The sequence below is a fragment of the Plectropomus leopardus genome, chromosome 4, assembly GCF_026936395.1.
Source record: "Plectropomus leopardus strain MGB_pleo_1.0 chromosome 4, ASM2693639v1, whole genome shotgun sequence".
Taxonomy (NCBI): Eukaryota; Metazoa; Chordata; class Actinopteri; order Perciformes; family Serranidae; genus Plectropomus; species Plectropomus leopardus.
Window position 1 is genome coordinate 15,644,493 of NC_142179.1, and position 20,074 is coordinate 15,664,566.

The window sequence follows — 20,074 nt, forward strand, 5'->3', positions numbered from 1 at the left end:
GATTGTGTGTTTATGCATGTTTCAGACAAAACTATTAGTTGATATTCTATAGCTTCCTGTGGGCTGAGGTACTTTACTCTGTAAATTAAGTGTACTGTGATGAAGCCAAATCTGTCAGGGTCCGTGGGCTCAGCTCAAACTTAAATGCCAAACTCTAACTCCGTTCACACATTCCACAAATGTTTCCACACAGGAAAACGGTTTCATGATCCCATTTCGAAACTGCGTTAATGAAGCAGTATTAGCAAAACACCTTAGCCCAGCACCAGGCACAGCAGCCCATGTTAAAGCTCGCCTGCTTTATATCAGTTTGTGCTTTCACAATCCTTCCATTTAGCTTGCTTGGGGCATGAAGCACAGGCTTGGCAAGACAGAGGTGCAATTACCATTTACAGCAGGAAATCCTCAAAGGTTATTCGGTGCAGGAATATATTCATAAAAATATGAGCATACAAAAACAGAGGATAATGTCTAGAGCTACAGGAAAAAGCAAAAAACCCATAATATTTATCAGTATTTTAAGAGGATAGCTGAGAACTTCTGACTTAGGGACTGTTTGTTATTTATGAGGGGGAAGGGAGTGGGGCAAAACAGAGAAGGGATGTCAAATATTTTTTTATGCACTGAGGAGGGCCTTTTTTTTTGTTTTGGCTTAGGTGTAACATGGTTGTATTTTGTATATATTTTAAATACCCTCTAAATGCCAAATCCTTCAGGCTTGAAAGGCATGTTTTCATAATCACACCATTGATCATAGCCAGAAACTGTAAGAGAGAAATGATCATACAGTTTTCTAATTTCAGATGGTTCTTCAACACAGACGTTTTCAAGAGGATTTTCTTTTCGAAATTGGTTGTTATTTGTTGTTGTTGTTTGATGATGACTAACTCCCGTGCTGTTTGCTTATTGCATTGGCTCCAACACTACCAATATTTGGTGTGAATATATTTTACGGTGGAGGGAGGGTGTTGTATTTGCTAGCCCGTGCTCATTACAGACTCTTTGTCACCACTTCGGCACTACTTTGTCAGTACTTTTGGCTTAAGATCGTGTCGCCAAAAAGCACCTGTTGAGTGCGCATTAAACACCACTAGTGGCGTCCGGTGAGAATGCAGCCAAACAAAATCAATCGCGGTTCTTCATACTCACACGATTGGCATCACATGAGAACTCAGAACCTATCACATGCGCATGACACACGTGAGGAGGCATCAGGTTAAAAAGGTTGCCAGTAACGTGCACGGTGGGAGGTGGATGGGTCGAACAAACCTCGACTTTAATGTCGGAGTCTGGTGTTCGCTTCCTGTTTGAAAATGATGTTTTTTTTAACTACACTTTACCGTGTGCCTCCTTCTCTTTATCCTAACCTGGCTGACATCACCTTAGTTGCATCCCAGAACGTAAAGAGCAGACGCAGAAGGATACCCACACACACACACTCTAATAAATAAAGTACAGTCCCTTATATGTAGGCTCTATATTATCACAATGCTACTCACTTGTAGACTTGATTGTAGTTACTGTATTTCTGCACTGTTACTATAGAGTGGAAAAACAAAATACTGACTCAAAAAGTTTTTAAATGAGCTCAGTGGATTAAAGATAGATATTAAATAGATAAAGATTATTAACTTACTTTGAGAAAGGTTAAACTGTTAAAGGTCAGGGTGAATGCAATGTCCTTGCAGGCAAAGCAGGTAAAAGCTTGCCTTTCATGCATGCTAAAGTCACACCAAGTAAAATACTTCCGCTAGCCTTCATCTTAGCAATAATTACAGGCTGCAGAGCAACAGTTGACACAGTCACTGGTGACTGTTAACGCCTCACTGCACCTCTAAACACATACTGCAGTCGTATGACAGAAAATAATCGCCAAGTAACACGTTGTCGTTCATAAAAGACTGCACAAAGACGAGTCGTCTTGACTTAACGTTTGAAAGTTTTTACGGTGGCGTGAAGCTGACTGACAGCGCTGCGCGCGACAGTTCGGGCTAACTTTGTATCACAAGTCTGATGTTTGTCATTTAAAACTTTACGTCCAAAACTCACGGAACAACAGCGGTGTACAACAAAATAAAGCCCCAGCTTCACTGTATGGTGTATTTAGCAACCCGCAAAAAATAAAACTATCGACAAATTGTTGGAAATCACCGGTACTCGCTTGTTGTGAGTGCGATCATAATACACCCATGAAACAAACCTCTCTGTCATGTCGACGTCGAGCGGTGATGGCGTCACACGAACGCGACAGCAGTAGTTGTAGTTTTTCACGTGGATTCTTTGTCATTTACATATATTCAATCAAAGATTTATGGGACAATTCTTTTATTTCTTTCAGTGGAAATATATGTTTTACTCAACAATAATAAGTCGAATACAATCATTCAGTCTGAAGCCTATTTATGACAGTAAAAAATAAATACATTAAAATAAAAAAACTATCTAAAACAACACAAATAAAATGTTAGTTACAGTACCATTTGAGAAAAATATAACTCTATATGTGAATAAAATGAAGCACAAATTATTATAGTGAAATGGCATATTAATGAGTAAATTTATTTGCTAAATCTACAAATATTGTAAGTCTAATCTTTTAAAAAAAAGTCATATGGCTAAATAATAATAAAATTACTAATTGCAGAATCAGAGATTTTAAATAACTCCTTGAAACTTTTTTTTTTTTAATGTTTTATTTATTCAAGCACATAATTTTATTTTCAACATGTTTTAGCTTTATGTTTTTGCCGTCTATTTTACTGGCTGACTTCATTCTTTCCATTTCAACTTGTATTGTGAGTGCCATTTCAATTTAAGCTTACTGAAAGCAAAAGTTATTAAAAAAATGGTCAAGCATAAGTGGAGGCAAATGTGCATATATTAAGTTTTATTCAGGTGCTTCAACAGCATTGTATGCAAGACAAGTAAAATTTAGTACAAGACAACAGGTATGAACTTACAAATAACTGATAAAGAAACAAATGCAGTCTCAAGTGGTTGAATGCCACCAATTTATCTTAAAACAGCAACTTTTAGCAATGTATTGCATGTTTCAAAAACAGGTATACAAATAATTTATACACACGCTGTTGACTTTTTCATCTTATTTAGCCATTTTAATAGCATTCAACAGTTTATAAATAAAAGATGTACCTGAAAACAAAGTGAGAAAAATTCAAATGAGAATATCAATGTATATATAAAAGTGTATACCCACTTTTGAAACAGCGAGCACATTTACATTACTGAAACACAGTATGAGCTGCAGCATAACACAAATGAAATGTGCGTTTTCATGGATGTCAAATGAAATCAGGTTGCCACTCTCCAATACTGCAAAGCAGTAGTAAATTTCCCCTCTGGAATGTATTCTGAGATATGCAGTAAACATAATTCACATTGCAAAGCACAGCTGTGTGGAGTGACTTCTTAAAATGTTGCATTTATAGTTAAGTATCTTAGTTCCTAAGTAAATAAGGAAGGAATTAAATTTGGCACCGTGTGTATCGTAGGGAGTCGTCTATTTACAAACCGGTACTGAAACTACTGGAACATACACCAAGGTTGTTACAGTACACTCAGTCACCGAATCCTGCCTACTGAATCATATTTCCAATTCATATCATTATTTCTATTATTTATCTAAAAATACATTTCCATAAAATAAAATGCAAAATAGTTTTCATACCTTTGTAAACATCTTTGTAACTATCTGATGTAATGCCTCTACTATATACAAAAATGTGGATTTAGAGATAAGATGTGTAATTTAGAGCCACAGATAAGATATCTGCCTCCTGTGAAATTACATCAGATAACTCTTAATAAGTTAAACTTTTAGCTACTTGGCCTGATACTGTATGTCCAAAAATATTAAGACAAGAGTGGCCTTAAAAGCTAAGACAGGAAATTGTGTCTATTTTTCCAGTGCACAAATTCATCCATACTCTTGCTGCTCTAACTGGCACATTTCATGCATAGAGTGGAATTTCAGAGGCCCTTTAGCACATCACAGAATCATTTATCATCACTGAGTACAAAGTGACTTCAGTATGGCACCAAAATCTTCCACTCCAAACATTACACACATCCATTCACACATTTACATACACATACACACAGGACACGAGCAGTATTGGCACGCACATACAGGCCCCGGGCCAGCAAGGGCCTCAGAGAGGAACTCCAGTCCGCCTCTTTACTAACCCAGAGGAAATTTTTGCAGCATTATTAGGACTTGCAGATATCTAATAAAAAACAGGAAATCGACAGAGCCAAAGCATCTGAAGATTTTACAGTGAAATGCTCAATAAGCTACACTCTGCTTGAGATTCTGTATTTTTTATGTGCTCTCCTTTTGCTTCCAATAACAAACAGCCATAAAATCATAACGTGGACGTGCAGCAGGAGTTAATAAACACTGCCGGACTGTTGAGAAACTGTGAATCCTCCGTTGTGGACACTGTTCCAGCGCAGAGGAGTGCAGGGGTATCACCAGCAGTTCCTTTCCTCATTTTTCTCCCCTTTCATCTTATCTTCTCTTTTCCTCTCTCTCGGTTGTGTGACAGCCTCCCCTTCCTCTCCGCAGCACTCTCTCTCTCAGACGAGCCGTGGCATCTCAGGAGTTTTCCTCCTGAGCTCTTCGGAAACTTAGACGTTTGAAGGAATCCCTGTGAGACGGAGAGGACAAGTGGATGAGGGGAAAAGATAGAAACGTAAGATGAGGAATGAGGAGGAGGAGGAAGAGGAGGAGGGGTCAGGGCAGGTATGTGTAGGAGTAAGGTAAATGTTTCCATGAGCAACAATAGGAATTTTCATATCGATTTCACAGAGCTTCCAAAAGTAGCAGTGACATTTTTGTCTCACTTCATTCACCCATAAGCTAATGTGAAGCATTACCAAGGCCCAGGTGTTATACATGCTCACACATGGAAAGATTTCAAAAGTAAACTTGCAAACTACTCCCAGGTTGTCTAATCTGTGTTTGTCAGGGTTAGTACTTTTTTTTTTAATCTTGACTGGGCATACAGGGGTGGATGATTATCTCAAAGATGATGAAACATATTCAACGTGCTGCCAGCTTTGCCGTCACTTTTCAACAGCACACTTTGCAAACTGGATATCTATCTTCCGGTCATTTTGTAGAATAGTGCTCCCACAATGTTAATTTATGGAGCTTTTTTTTGGCTGAAAAAGGCTGAAATCTCAGTTCACCCTGATATTTTTATAACTCATCCTCTCAGTTCTTCAGGTGAGTGGCACTCCGCTCTCACACACAACAATTTGGCACACACACACGTTATGTGGCCCCTGAGATTCATATTCACAGAGCAACAATGCAAGAATCAGTACACCAAAGATAGAGCAGCTTCAGAAATTCTTATGATTCTGAAACCATCACGTTGTAACTGCAGTCACAGCAAAACGGTATCCCTAAAATCGACAGGATTTATATGGGCAGTTATTGTCTTATTGCAGATTAATCATGATCTCATGCCTCCTTGTCATAGTTTGCTGCTTGGGCAGAAGTCCCAGTGTTACTGAAATGACACCAAGGGCAGATTTCTGCTTTGTATTTCGATGTAGGATGTCAGGATTAGGCAAGAAAAGAAAGGTTTTGGTTGGGAAAAGGTAAAAGATGTCACTAAAAAACACTGCTTTGAGTGGCACGAACACTATGCTAAGAAGGGCTTTGGTAGTTTGGTTTAGGCTACAAAACTACTTGTTCATAGTTGAGAAAAGACAGCAGATGTCACTAAAAAGCAGTAAACAATGCCCATATGCCTCTTCTCCTACCCAACCCAAGTGGACTTTTAACAGTCCTTAATCTTTGTCCATTGCTCTGAGCATCACAATGAAGCCAAGGACACTGACCAAGAGTCATATTGTGATGCCCTGGGAGTGAGATGTTTGTATATACCAATGTGTTGATAACGTTATCAGATCACTTTAACCCTCAGGTCAATATTACCATTGACCTTAAAAAAATTCCACTATCAACACGGATATATAATTCTTATTTCATTGATATTTTCATATTTATTTTTGCTGGTGATAATATCAGTCTTTGTCCAAGTCTATTCTTTTAAGAATACACAACTGATTTTGGAAGCTCTCCACATCCCAGAAGGCTGAGTAATCAATGAAAAAAAAAAAAAAATGATTTGGGAGATAAGTCTGCTTTTGAAGTGCCTGCTTATCCCTGAGCATGGAAATACATTTCTAGAAGCTGTATCAAGATTACCAAGGTCGATCAAGAAAGCACTTTGTGAGCATTCGGTCTTTACTAACTTGTGGGTGCAAAGTGGCCGTGGCATCTGTTCAACACTCAGTCTGTGTACTGTGGCTCTCATTCAGCTATCAATATTTGCAGAGGTGACGCGGACAGTGTGAATGGATCCCTGCTCAATTCCATTTGTTCTCACTTTCCTTCGGCTTCAGCAATCACGAAGAGTGATAAAAAATCAATGATGTGCTTTTTGTTGTCTTTTCAAAACAGTATTGGCTGTTTGACTTGGTGGGTCTGTTTACCTGTTCTCCAGCCGCGGCCGGATGATTGGTTTATAGAGCTCAGGAATTTTTCTCTCCAGCATCGGCCTCAGGCTCTCTCTCAGGCGGTTGTAGTTCTTCTTCAGCTCCTGTTGATACTCTTTCTGGTCCGACGTGATCAGGTGCTTATTCTTCTCGACTGCCTCACCACACCTACAGGACGGACAGCAGAGCAGGGTGGAAACGGTTGTATAACGCATTTTCTCAAACGACATTGCTTGAGATGAGAAAAAAGAGCTGAATGTACTCCTTGACCTTTTTAATGTAATAACCTCCAACTTAAGAACAGCTTCGACAATAATTCTATGAAAACCAATCTGGCAGTAATCCCCTCTCTGTCCTCAAGCCTTCAGAAATGCACTGCACTGTTTCATGCTAACAACGTCCTGTAACTGCTTGACATAAATTGGACTCCTTTGCAATGCCAGAACTCTAAATGTGAGTTAACAATGTACTCGGCTGTAAAGAACTCCTATACGCCTATTAGATGTGTCCAAGCACCTCAGCTAGAATGTGAACGAAACTGTAAATGACCCACAAGGCTGTTTCAAAACACATTAAAAAAGGGGGGCAGCAGGGATAAATCACCAAATCACAAATGACTAACAAATAAAAAATCCTATTCTCCCTTATGCCTTCAAAACGAGAACCACACGATCTGAGCTGATCTAAGAGTAAAGAGCAGGTATGGGGTCTCTCTGCAGTCCTCTATCACTACATGTAACGGCCAGCATACAGAGCAGTTTACAGGAAATAAGAGAGACTGGGAAGATTGCAAACACATGTCGGAGTTTATCTCTTAACTTTTAAAGAGGGTAATATGGACACAGTAACATTGTGTAACAGTATACAGTAAATACGCAGGACAATGAGCATCAAGGACAGCTCACAAGAGTAAAGGAATTTTCAAGACAGAAAAACATCTACTGATGTGTGACTCTATCTGTTTTGTTTGAAAATTTTAAAATTAATTCTCCTGATGTAACTATAATATTTAAGTGAGACCTGTTATGCTCATTTACAGGTTCATAATTGTATCCCAGGTTTTCAGTAGAACAGCGGTTCCCAACTGGTCCAGCCATGGGATCCAGATTTCTCTTAAGTCATTAGTTCAAGGCCTCACATCAGATAAATGACCCCATATTTACTTTTATTTCAAATATGCAAACAACACGTTGGCTTAGAACACAAAGTAATGAAACATATTGCAACAATAAACAGAAATGGCACTCTAAATTAAAATCTCTGTGCCAAAAATTCGCTGTACTGAAAAATAAATTTTGTCGTTTTTTTTTACAAACTTGACATGTTTATGAGTCACTTGAGGTCCATTTAGAAGTGATCCGCAACCCACTTGCACGAAACACTTCATTGGAACATGTTTATATGCTTTAATGTTAAAAACACTTTATTTCCCTCACAGTGCCTGTGCTTGACCTGTATTCACCCTCTATCTATCTCTGATGCTCCATTGTAGAGCCTGTCTCTTTAAACAGCCCGCCTGAAAAAGCCCAGTCTGCTCTAACTGGTAACTGTTTATGGGTCCTCCAGATCTCGGTGTCCCTGCGCTGTCAATGCTGCAGAAGAATGACTGTAACACCAAAATAATATAAAATTTAAAAGAATTCTTAACTAAAATCTTCACAACTGGACACATTCCAGCAGCAGTTTGATCCAAAATCAGCAAGAAATAAACATCGGCAATCAAGATTACATTTCCCTGACGTAAACATGTGGCGACATTTAGCAGTGCATGCCAAAGCATGTAAACACTAGCAGTAACGTGTCTGAAGTAGATAACCATATAAAGAAATTTGTCACAATCTGGCGTCAGCTTACAGTCAAATTTGAGAAAAATGTTGGAAACAGTATTCACAACAGTCTGAAGCCTGAGTTTTTTTGATTACAGAGGTTTGTTTTATATATATAACCAAATTTTTGGAGATTTTGGCCACATTTAATGCGATTTTTGTTAAGTACCTACAGTAAATAAGAGTGGTGTCTTCAAAAATTCATGGCTCTTCGTGTATTTGTAATACAATGTTAAAAAACAAAAAACTATGGTCATCTTTGTCAGTAATTGATAGTAGATAATCTGGGCAAAGGGGAGATGGGATGAGACAGCAGCAACATCACAGCTTATACAAAAAACATTTATGTATATATGCCATATTCATTCATTCATATTCATTTTTGTCACATTATTCCACCAATAAAAAAAACAAACACAACTGAGACGCCTGTTGAACAAGCAAACAACCACTCCGAACATTTATCTCTTCAAGCAAAGACGTGTTAGAAATGCCATCAATACACAAGCGGAATTAAGTGGCATCAGTTTTTTAAAACCCATTTTGCTGATTAAATGTATTGATGATGATTAAATTTGTCTAGAGCTGTAGGGGATTTTCCTCTTGACTTCAAACAACAGTTTTCTTATTCCTAGTAAAGATTTTTTATTGCTTCGCTTATCATTTACAATTTCTTTCCTTAAATTTAGACAACTGCCATAATTCCAGGGTAATCATAATTGAAAGTTTTAATTTTCCATGAGTGTATAGTCTGATATCATGCATTAAAAGGAGCACACAGTTTATTGATTAGAACATACAATTTGTAAAGCTTTTGCATAAATTTGCAATATTGTGATACATATGTTCATTAAAAGATTTTTTTTATGTAGCTATATAATGCAGACCTACTCTGAAGACTAAAGTGTATCAATTAAAAGTGATGATTAAGCAGTTAACAAGCTCACAGTAATGAGCTGCACAGCAGATGACATGTTGGAGGCCTGATGTCTGATTCGGTGGAGCAAAAGATGAACAACTTAGAAAACAGTGTTTTCTTGAGTGGATTTATTTTAGAACGCCGCTGTGGAGAAGATTGGCATACAAAGGGTCGAGTGCCAGCTTGCCTGGATTTAGAATAGAAAATAAACCTTTATGGAATTACAGTAAATATTTGCCAACCTGCTTGTAGCAATCAAGGCAGCTGGAATGTGACACGAGGGTTAGAAAATGAAAACCACCTTTTGGAGGCGAACTGCAAATGCCCAGGAGATGAAAGCGCGCGCGCACACACACACACACACACACACACACACACACACACAAACACAAACACACGTCTGCACAAAAGACACAAGTCTCCTACACAAAATCAGCATATCCACAGATGCATTGCTGTGGTTTTAAATTCTGTTCTGAATATTCAAAAAACAATGGAACTCTTGGGAACAATAAACCTTTGCATTTCAAGAAGAAAAGGCACACAGTGATATTAAGAGGAAAAGTATCTTCCACTGTCTTGTAAGAAATGAAAAAATATTCCCTGTCAGAATGGGAAATATTATTTTACAGTTCTCTTAATATACCTGATTGGTTTCTCTAACTATCATCTGGTGTGCGCTTTAGTGGCGATTATCACTTCCATCTCTGCATCTTGACTGACACTTTGCTTTAACTGCAGGATATCAGTCTCCATCAGTCACAGTTGTCTCCGGCGCTCTTTTATCTTCCTACACTGACACCAGTAATGATGTATACATAGAGCATCCTGGAAAAGACTTTCACTCCTTCAAGTCAAGTCTCAAAAATACTGAATTTTCTACACAGAAATCTCTTTGAAGTATTGTTCTACACTTCACCTACTGAGCCAGAGCCAGCCACAGGTAACACTAAGGGGAAGCAGAAATGCAAATTCAAGTAAAATAGTTGGAACTCCTTTAGGTTTCTGGCTCTCCATGAAACTTCTTTATTTTATTTTTTTTTCTGGGGGGTTGCTCATTTTTGCATGACTTTGGTGGTGTCTCTTTGATCGTATCTTACCTCATTATAAACTCTTTGAAACACAGGCGCAGTTTATTGTGGTGACGGAAGAGCTTTGGGTCTGCTGGGATCTCATTCAGGAAGACCTGGGCTACCTCCAACGGGCCCTACAACGGGGGGCAGAGAGGGGAGGAAAAGGGACAAAAACAGACAGAGTTAGAAAGACAAAGAAGGAGAAAGCAAAAACAGAGCGGAGGAAGGAAAGAGAGGAAACGTTTGAGAGCATACGAACAAAGGAGGGATGAGAAAGCCCCTCATTCAAATGGGGGGAAATGACTTCCTAACTGAAAGCTTAATGCATGCCCGAGATGCTGAACTACAACATGAGGAAGATATCAGATCAGAGAGGGAGCCATGATTAGCCTCCTGCATGGCTAATGTCACTGCTAACCCTACATACACCCACCATTTGGCTCCCATTTGCCCAGTATGAGATCTTGTTATCCTAACTTATATTCATCATAAAACCACAGCACGCTTGCAGAGTGCCTGCATCACGACAGGCACAGTTAAACAGCTCTGATTAGCATCATAAACGCATTGGGCCTGGGCCTCAGTCCTTGGTCTGAGCCGCGGACCCACACACAGAAAGCCAGCCTCCTGCGCTGATTACAGTCAAGAGTTATATGTTTACGGAGCTGCTGAGCATTAGCGTTATGTATACAACCATCAGGTCGGAGCGAGGGACCTGTCAGATTAGACGCTGGAAGATAAAGCATAAGGGGGGAGGGAACAGAGACGCTGCAGCTAGCTTCATCATTACTCCAACATTCGCCAGGCTGGCAGGACCTGGAAGCTATCAGATCAAAGAGACCTCCGGTTCAGCATGCCGTGCAGCAGGGACATGAAAGGAAAGAGGGGCCATGAATTGACGTTTTAACTAAATCAGGGGAAAAGCAAAGGAAGGATTAGGGTTGTGGATGGGGCGGAGGCTTTGATGTGTGATCACTGTCATGGTTCCCACCTGCACTCTGCAACTACAATGGAAACTGTAAATGTGATAAGATAAATAGGGGTAAATTATTCCGTTTATTTTCCCCCCGCACATTAAGAAGAAACACTCAGAGGACAAAAGGGCTGTGTATGATACAAAGATAAATCATTTTGGGAGAAAGACCATCATTTGGTTAAGCATGAAGTATGTGATCATGTCAGCGCTAAAAGGAGCAGACAGACGGTAGTGTGCAACAGGAGCAGTACCCTCATTCCCCAAAAAATGCACAAACCTGGTTAACAGTGGCTCCCACGGAGCCTTGTAGCAGCATCTGTAACATCTTAGCATCGGGCTGTTCTCTATGTGTGGCGACTGCTAGCTCTCTAGTCTTCTTCTGCATGTCCTCGATGGCCACTTCAATAGGAGTCAGGTCAAACTGGAAACAAAAGAGAGGTAAAATTGTACAAATGTATTGCTGCAATGACTCATATTTGGAAAAACTGTCCTTAACAGGGTTTCTATAGCATACGGCAAGTTAGATTTAATATTTTTTAAATCTTTTTTTGATGCTACTCAAAATTATACTGAAGACCAATTTAACAATAGCCAAAATCATAATTGCAGGAAAAAAAAAAACAAATACATGAACCAGCATCATTTACATTTACAGTCCTGGATAATTGCATGGATTACTTACTCTCTCATTTGTGCGAATGATGATTTGTCACTGTGTTCAGACATAAAAGTATTTCTGCTTTCTGTCCCGAATGGTGGTCAGAGACCTGTTTCTGCTGACTTTGATACCCGAATCAGAGATGATTTTGGAGGTGTGGCGAAGATGAGAGAAGAGAACTGGGAAATACCTGCCGTTTGCTGGATGGTTTTCTTGGCAATATGTGTTTTTCACTCTGCATGTGGGATTCCACTGCCTTCATGCTGAGTTTGGAAAACTTTTTACATAAATTATATACAGCATTATATGCTTTGCTTTGTACCTCTTTCGGCCATGCTGCGAAATCTTGGCTTAAAGCCAATTTCTGTTGAATTTGCATTTTCCTATATAATTGAGGGTACTAGGGTGACCACTATCATGTTTTAGAATTTTTAAGGACTTGAAAATAATGATTTAAGACATTTTAATTCCAAGACCTTATTTTTAGATTGATGGAGTCAATGTCTTTGAGACTTTTTGAGAATCTACGGAAACTATGCTAAAAGTTGGTAGTTGTTCCAAATCACAAATTTGGCACTGACCTCCTCTTTCTGGATGACGTTGATGCGAGTCTTGACGTAGGGAAAGGCGTGCATGGTGGTGAGGATGGTCTTCCTCTTGTATTGCTCATTGAGTTCTCCCCGTGGCCGTCCGCTCTTGGTGAAGGGCGTGGTGTACATGAAGCGCCGTAGGTTGAAGTTCTTCTCAAAGTTCGTCAGCCGGTCTTTCATCTCATAGTCGTCAAAGAAGGGCTCCACATAAGTGATCTGGATATAAGCCTGGAGAGGAGGAGTGGTGCTTTACGGTTTACTAGCAATTTTTACCCAGTTTGCGCAACATTTATGAAAATGCACCTTGCACATTTTTTGTTATTTACGTTTTGTTTTAAAGAACGCAGATAAACAAAATTTCTACATAAAGTGACAGCAATCCATTGCTTGCGGGTCCACTGTGTAAGATTTAGGGAGATATGCTGGCAGAGATGGAATTTAATGTAATATTTATATTTATTTTAATCTGAAAAACACTGTTAAAAAAAAAGTTGTGTCATTGTTACCTTAGAATAAGCCATTTATATCTACATAAGCATCTAGTCCTCATTTAGTGAAATCGCCATGTTCACAGCTATGTTTCTGCAATCACTCGAAATCATGCAAACCAAACACTGGCTCGAGATAGGGCCTTTAACATTTTTGTGTTTTCCTCCTCCCCCTCAGTGAAAAGTGGCATTGGACAAACACCAATTTTTTAACGTTAAACCAATAAATTGTCTTATTCAGGGTTTTTACTGCTTTTAATTTTCCGGTCCGTTTGTTTTTAAGGTGAAGAGACCTCTACAGATAATTCAGCTTCAAGTAAAAAACCTCCTGCACGTCTGCATTTTAAGTTATCAAAGAAAAAGAAAAACATTACTAAGTGCTAGGCTAATGGCCCGACTCTGACGTGCCAAAAATCATTGGAAAAACAGTTTTGTAACGTGAAACTGTTTTATTTTCTGTTTTTACTAGCATAGTTAAAGTCTGTTTATCTAGGAGAGGAAGAGTCCTCTGTTGATAATTTAGCTCATGGTAAAACCATGATCATCAACAGAAGAAACTTTGTAATGTGAAACTGCTTTGCTGTTTTTACCAGTTTTGATCACCTGGTCTGTTTGTTTTGGAGAGGAAGAGACCTCTGTGGAAAATTCGGCTCTTGAACAATGAACACTTAAGAGATCCTAATCGGGAGAAGTTTTAACTAATTGAAATCTGCAATCTTCACACTAGATGCCACTAAAATCTCAAACGCTGCTCCTTTAAATAAATGCCTGGGTATTTCAAACTCAATTAATAGTTTTTCATGACAGTACAGACAGATATTCAGCAGCAATCAGTGGTATGACATGATGATCACCTACCTTGCTGGGGTTGAGCTGTTTTCTGTCCACTGGTGTAGAGTCCTTGATCATCACCAATGTGTCTTCTCCAAAACACTGACTATAGAAGTTCTGGGATTGGGTGAAACTGTGTAGTTAGTCCACAGAATTGTTCATAAAACAATCTATTGTGACTTATATGCAAATCTAAAACAGATTGCACTGCCATTGAAGGTTATTCATTTAAGAATAAAATGTTTCAAGAACACTTAAGAGCATAAAATAACTTGAATGTCATTTAGAGTCATTGACTTATTTGATTGAAGAGTGAGGCTGACATCGCATTGCTCTTTGTGACATTATTTCTCCTTTAAAGCATGTAAATGAATGCCAAGTTTGCCAAGCTCTTTAAAAAGAACTCACTAAAAGCAGATGGATGATTGTGAGTCTTGCCTTCAGTCATTCTGCTCCACTAAAAGTCTCTCAGTCATTATCAGATTCCACCAGTCCAGCCAGGCACCATCTTCCCCTTTCACTCCACCTCAATCACGGACTGATTCACAACATGCATATCAGCACACACACACACACACACATACACACACACTCTCTCTCTCTCTCTCTCTCTCTCTCTCTCCTCTGCCGTACCTCCAGCCTGTGTGATATCTCAGGCAGATGTGTGATCCCTGGCTCCTTGTAAATGAATTCCCGCTCATCCAGGTCGCCGAACTTGGCCCCATAAAAACCCACCCGGAAATAGGTTCCAAACATCCTCTTGTGGCCCTTGAGGAAAACAAAGATTTTATATCAGTCTCCAATCAGTATGACATCAGCAATATATTTTTTGTCATTATCTCAACAGCCTTTTACAAGGTCTTTATTGTGAAGAACATTTTGAGGACTTAACATTTTGATATGCCTGTAAAATGTATGAAAAACTATTCTTGTGAGCACAACAGTGGTGTTAATTGTCTTTTTCAAGGATCTTGATTATCTAAAGTTATTCTAATTGAACAATGTCCTTAAAAAACACTGAATAAAGAAATGTAGGTGACACATTTTTTTTGTAATTGCTTTTCAATTCTGCAATAGATCTTTCAACATGATATACTACAGTATCTCACTCTGTCTTACTTCTGCTTTAACTTTAATTGACTAAACGAAGCGGCCCCTGCAGTGTCATATAGTTATTACCCTCTGAATGATGTTGTCAAACGCTCTCTGAAGTTTGTCATGAGTGGATGACAGTTTTCTGAAATCTCTGTGAGCCTCGAGGATTGGTGTGATGATCTTGTAGACTTCATTCACAGCTTCATAGAGACCACCCTGATGAGACAGACAGAGTGCTGCTTAGTGTGAGCACGTACAGTATAACAAGAGGCTATATTTGCATTTAACACAAAAAAATTAAAACTAAAATTTTCTAGGCAGACTTTCTTAATATTTATAAACTAATTATTATTGACTTGATAGTTACTGCAATAAAAAAAACAAGGGGAGTGCCTCTTCTATTATCCCATGGATAAAGAGACACTTTGTAATGTTAATAATCACAAATGTTGGGGTGACATCTAGCTCACTGGGTAGACCGTGCGCCCCATATGTCTCAGGCTCCTGCAGCGGCCCAGGTTCAAGTCCAGCCTTTGGCCCTTTGCTGCATGTCGTTCCCCATTCTCCATACCACCTTTCCTGTCTCTCTCAAACTGTCCTACAAAATAAATGCCCCAGAAAAAAATCTAAAAAGATAAATATATATTTTTTTTTTAAATTACAAATGTTAATAACAAAGTGTTGATAACAAAAAAATGTTAGAATAATCATAATAATAGTAGTAGTAATGTTAATAATTACTGAAATTAGGTGATAGAAAATAATTTATAAAATTCATAAAATTAATCTCATATTTTTGTAAATCCACACACTTCAAGGTACTAATTGTGCAGGAAATTATGCAGTGCATGCACAAAAACAATAGCAGTATGTTGTTGGGACGCCCTTTAGCTCACCTGGTAGAGTACATGGGTGCCCCATGTACAGAGACTGTGTCTCGCTGCAGCAGCTGCAGGTTTGACTCCAACCTGCGGCCACTTGCTGCATGTCATCCCTCCCGTCCCCCTTTCATACTTACACTGTCCTATCTAAAAGGCAGAAGCCAAAAAAAATCTTTAAAAAGATTTTGTGTATACTATGAATTTTGGGCATAGCTACAGACTTCTATAGCCCCTTTTACACTTCTTGTTAATTAAAAGTAGGAATGTTGCTCCTGGAGTGCCAACATGCTCTCTAAAATCACACACTGGAGAGGCATGAAGCCGTCGTTTGATTCTGTATGAAAAAGCAAAGGTAGCGTAATGATGGGGCTTCAAAACTTCATATTGGCCCTATCACGTGACCTCTTTGTAAGAAAAAGGCTTATGTTAGTAACACAAAACATAAATTTCATGAATATCAGTTGCAGCTTCACTGTCTTACATTGCTGAAGAGCTCAGCAGCCTGCTCCAGTAATCCCACCAGGCCGCTCTCAGTGAAGTAGCGTCCTGAACACACCCCGTCCTCATCAGGGGACAGGATGTCATCCGACACCGCCGACTCCTCTAGCACGTTGGGGGAGATGTTCTGAGGAAAAATCAGTCAGCTAATCAATCAATTAGCCCTCTTAATCAAATAATCAATCACGTGGCTGGCTTTAAAAGGAGATGTCCTACAGTGGGAAATGGAACTAATTTAATGACCATCAAATCAATGACCTGCTGACTGCTGCAGGTCAGAGTGTCCTGTACCAGAGGTCATGAGTGTGACAGAGCTCATCGATAACACCATCATCACAGTCACTGCTATAACTGTTTGTTTTCAGTTCAGGGGAACAGTCAGTTCACATGTTCCCACAGGAGCCCGTTTGCCTCTTTTACCCCCTTCAACATCAAAGGCGTTGTGTTAAGCAGTGCCACCAGGGGACCATATTTATATGTTGACGTTATGAGTGTACAGCTCCCCCCTCTGGACACACACAGAGCCAAATTTGGAAGTAATCCAGGGGGAAATATGTGCTGTGGTGTGCTGTGCAGAGGAGGGTTTGCCTCCGTTCAGCAAAACAACCAACAGTCACAACAAACAAAGGATGAATGCTTATCTTATGTGGCTGTAACAGTTCCTTTTGCCAGTCTAGACATGTTTTTTTTATTAAATCCTAGCTAATTTGTGTAGTGTGTATGTCTGTATGTTTGTCCTCTACCTGGAAGGTGACGCTGCCAACAGGCAGGTACTTGTGATCTTCCAGCATGCTGAGATACTCGGCCACCAGGGCAGCAGCGTGGACCAGACACATCGCCGACTCAGTGTAACACTTCCTGTTGTTGTGCTTCTCTGCCATGTTCTGCAGCCAGGTCAGACGGAGGTCAGGAGACGTCTGGTAGCCCTTCGCTATCCTGAAAGGTGGAGGAGAAGGAGGGTATTGTTTTTTTTCTTCTTTCCTTGATTTAACCAGGTAAGTCTTATTGAGATTAACATCTATTTTTTAAGACTGACTTGGCCAAGGGGGCAGCACAGAAACAGACACCACTCCCGATCCCACTGACTTTTTCTTTATACATCCAAGGCCCTTCCCCTGTCCTGTACACAAGCATGAACCCCAGTTGCTGATTGGCCAAAAAAAGTGCTGTGCTGCTCAATTCGAGCCAAACTGTGTTTGTTTCCCATTGACCAACCCATGCCTGCCTGTTAGCAGTATTTTTTTGGCACACGCCAGAACGGACATTTTGGCGACTGTAAGGAGATATTTGCTAAATCCGACAAAAAAATGTAGTTTATTAGTTTTATATTGACTTTGGTGAGTTTTATACTTTTTTTCAGTTTCTTTTGGCATTAACATCGATAATCCACAACTTTAAACCACTGACGTGAGGTGAATAATGTCTTCACATCTTTTTACAATGCCAATCTCAATCTAAGATGTGCAAACCCTGTCAATGGAGGAACTACCTCACAACCCCAATAATTTCTGGGATCTGCTGCCCCAGTGCCAGACACCACAGGACACTCCCAGAGGTCCTATGTCCATGCCTCAGCAGGTCAGAGCCAAGTCCAAACCACAGGAGGGCCTCCTAGGGGTCCCGACAAGTCCTACAGACGCTCGATTAGATTAGAATCTGGGAAATGTGAAGGTCAGGTTGTGGTGTGGCATGGTGCATTGTCCTCCTTTGGGGGGTGGGGGAGGGGGGCTGCCATTGAGGAGGATATAACTGTATAACTGTAGGACCCAAGGTTTTCAAGCAGAGGATTTCAATTTAAAAAGTTGATCAATGCTATTCACTTCCCCTGTCAGTGGTTTTAATGTTGTGGCTGATTAGCGTATAACAGTTGTGTATTGCGCTCTATAGATGTGTCGCATAAACCATTACGTCAACAAAAGCAGTTTATTCTTACAGTAGAGCAATAAATATCTCCATGAAGAGCGTGAACATCAAAAACAAAATGTGTGCATGAGAGTGAATGTGGCAGCCATGAAAGGATTTGGGTCGATTAGTGCTTTTATGGGCAACAAAAAATATGGAAAACGTTTTCCTGTTCACTGACTGCATGAATAATCATTAGCCTAACAGCATGGGAATAAATCTAAAACACTGACTGAATTTATTTATAAAGCAGGTGAGTCACTACACTACAGCTACAAATGAATTCAAGCATCTGGAGACCAAATGTCTCGTACATCAATGACCTGTGTGTTCAGAGGCTTGGACCTAAAGCGTTAGGGTGAGTCTAGGTGAGTGTGTGAAGTTAACGGGTCACTCCGTGCAGCCGTCAAACACTCACCAGGTGACTGGAATCAAAACTCAAACAGAAAGGTGCATGATAAATGATACATGTAGGCGACATTAGAGCACGGTGAGGTTAAGTGCCTAAATCAACACACAGCACATGTATGCTCTCTTTGTCCCACTGTTTCCCTTCGTCTTCTCTCTCTCTCACACACACACACACACACACACACACACAAACGCACACACACTCGTACACACAGACTGTTTGCATTTGCATATACACAAAGCCAGATCAGAAGACTAAACTGCTACCACATGGTTACCATAGTGAGGGCACCAAATAGAAGCAAAACAGCGCAGACCACAGAGAAATAGGAACCAGCAGCACAACAGAGAGAGAAGCCACAGAGAGATGAGAGAGAGAGAGAGAGACTGAAGACAGAGGGAGACAAAGACACAGCCTTTCTCAGGTGTTGATGGCGCTGCTCACCTGTACATGAGGTCCATGAGCATCTCAGGATCTTCTTGGAACTCCCTCATCTTCACTGTGTCTGACAAAATACTGTTGAGGTTTCTTAGAAGCTCATCCACCTGAAAATACAGACAAACAAATGATGAAGGCATGAGGCTTCGATCTGATCAATATCAGAAATGTAACACAGTAGTATATTATACCTGTGAGGGCAGCTGAGTATTCTTCATCTCCGTGTCCTCCTCTGCGTAGGCCAGGATGGTGCGGAGTGAGCGTCGTAAGTATTCCTCTTGGAAGTCTGAGGACTTGCCCACCAGCGAGGCCAGAGACATGGTGACCTGCATCTTCACTCTTGAGAAGTTCTGACGAAGACAGACACGACCACAGTGAGTGTCAGTGTTAAGCATTTGGCAGCGTTTATCGTAACTTGAGACAAAGTGCAAATTTCTGCTATGAAGCTGAAGCCTGGCAAGCCTAAATTTCATGCGGCTACATGTTGCCAAAGACTTGATCATTTAATTTTTTTCCCTCTTGATGCCTTCTCTGCAAGCTATAGAAAAAACATCTAACATATTCAATGGCTGGACAAGGCACACTAACACATAACAGACAAACGCAGCCAACAGTGCAGTGAACATTCCTTCTTCTGGCAGACTACATTTTGCCTCTAAATTGCTTAGTTACCATAAAATGTCCAATAATGGCGAGGCCATGTGTTTTATCAGAGAAAGACAGTACATTGTGTTTGTTTGTCAGTTCCAAATTACCCCATGTGCTTCAAATTTCATGGTAGTCTTTAAAAACGTCCTATAACATACATTACACAATGTACTTTTTATACTTATTGCCCAATAAAACAATAAGACTTACAGATATTACTATTGTTTTACCTTCTACTACGACTACTACTATACTACTTTCATCATGAGTTGTTGCCTCATCCTTATATCAGTAATACCGAGCAA

The 20,074-nt window shown here is 39.9% G+C and overlaps 2 protein-coding genes across 10 annotated transcripts in view; both read right to left on the reverse strand.

Annotated features, from left to right (window-relative positions):
- The window catches only part of aopep (aminopeptidase O (putative)), a 119,078-nt gene extending 116,821 nt beyond the window's left edge, over positions 1–2,257 (reverse strand). For 6 of the 8 annotated variants that reach the window (XM_088076634.1, XM_088076630.1, XM_088076632.1 and 3 more), the window contains exon 1: positions 2,201–2,257. The gene's annotated coding sequence lies outside the window, so the exon portion shown is untranslated. The other 2 variants (XM_042488271.2, XM_042488272.2) reach the window with 2 other exon arrangements.
- Positions 2,258–2,872: 615 nt separating this feature from the next.
- dock8 (dedicator of cytokinesis 8) overlaps positions 2,873–20,074 on the reverse strand; it is a 71,183-nt gene continuing 53,981 nt past the window's right edge. For both annotated transcript variants that reach the window (XM_042488637.2, XM_042488638.2), the window contains 12 exons: positions 19,313–19,471; positions 19,128–19,228; positions 17,113–17,305; positions 16,353–16,496; positions 15,075–15,206; positions 14,529–14,663; positions 13,923–14,012; positions 12,568–12,804; positions 11,606–11,749; positions 10,380–10,486; positions 6,532–6,702; positions 2,873–4,670 (listed from right to left, as the gene is read on the reverse strand). In XM_042488637.2, the coding sequence (XP_042344571.1) occupies positions 4,619–4,670; positions 6,532–6,702; positions 10,380–10,486; positions 11,606–11,749; positions 12,568–12,804; positions 13,923–14,012; positions 14,529–14,663; positions 15,075–15,206; positions 16,353–16,496; positions 17,113–17,305; positions 19,128–19,228; positions 19,313–19,471 (1,665 nt within the window). In that variant the 3' untranslated portion in view covers positions 2,873–4,618. The remainder of the gene's footprint in view (positions 4,671–6,531; positions 6,703–10,379; positions 10,487–11,605; positions 11,750–12,567; positions 12,805–13,922; positions 14,013–14,528; positions 14,664–15,074; positions 15,207–16,352; positions 16,497–17,112; positions 17,306–19,127; positions 19,229–19,312; positions 19,472–20,074) is intronic.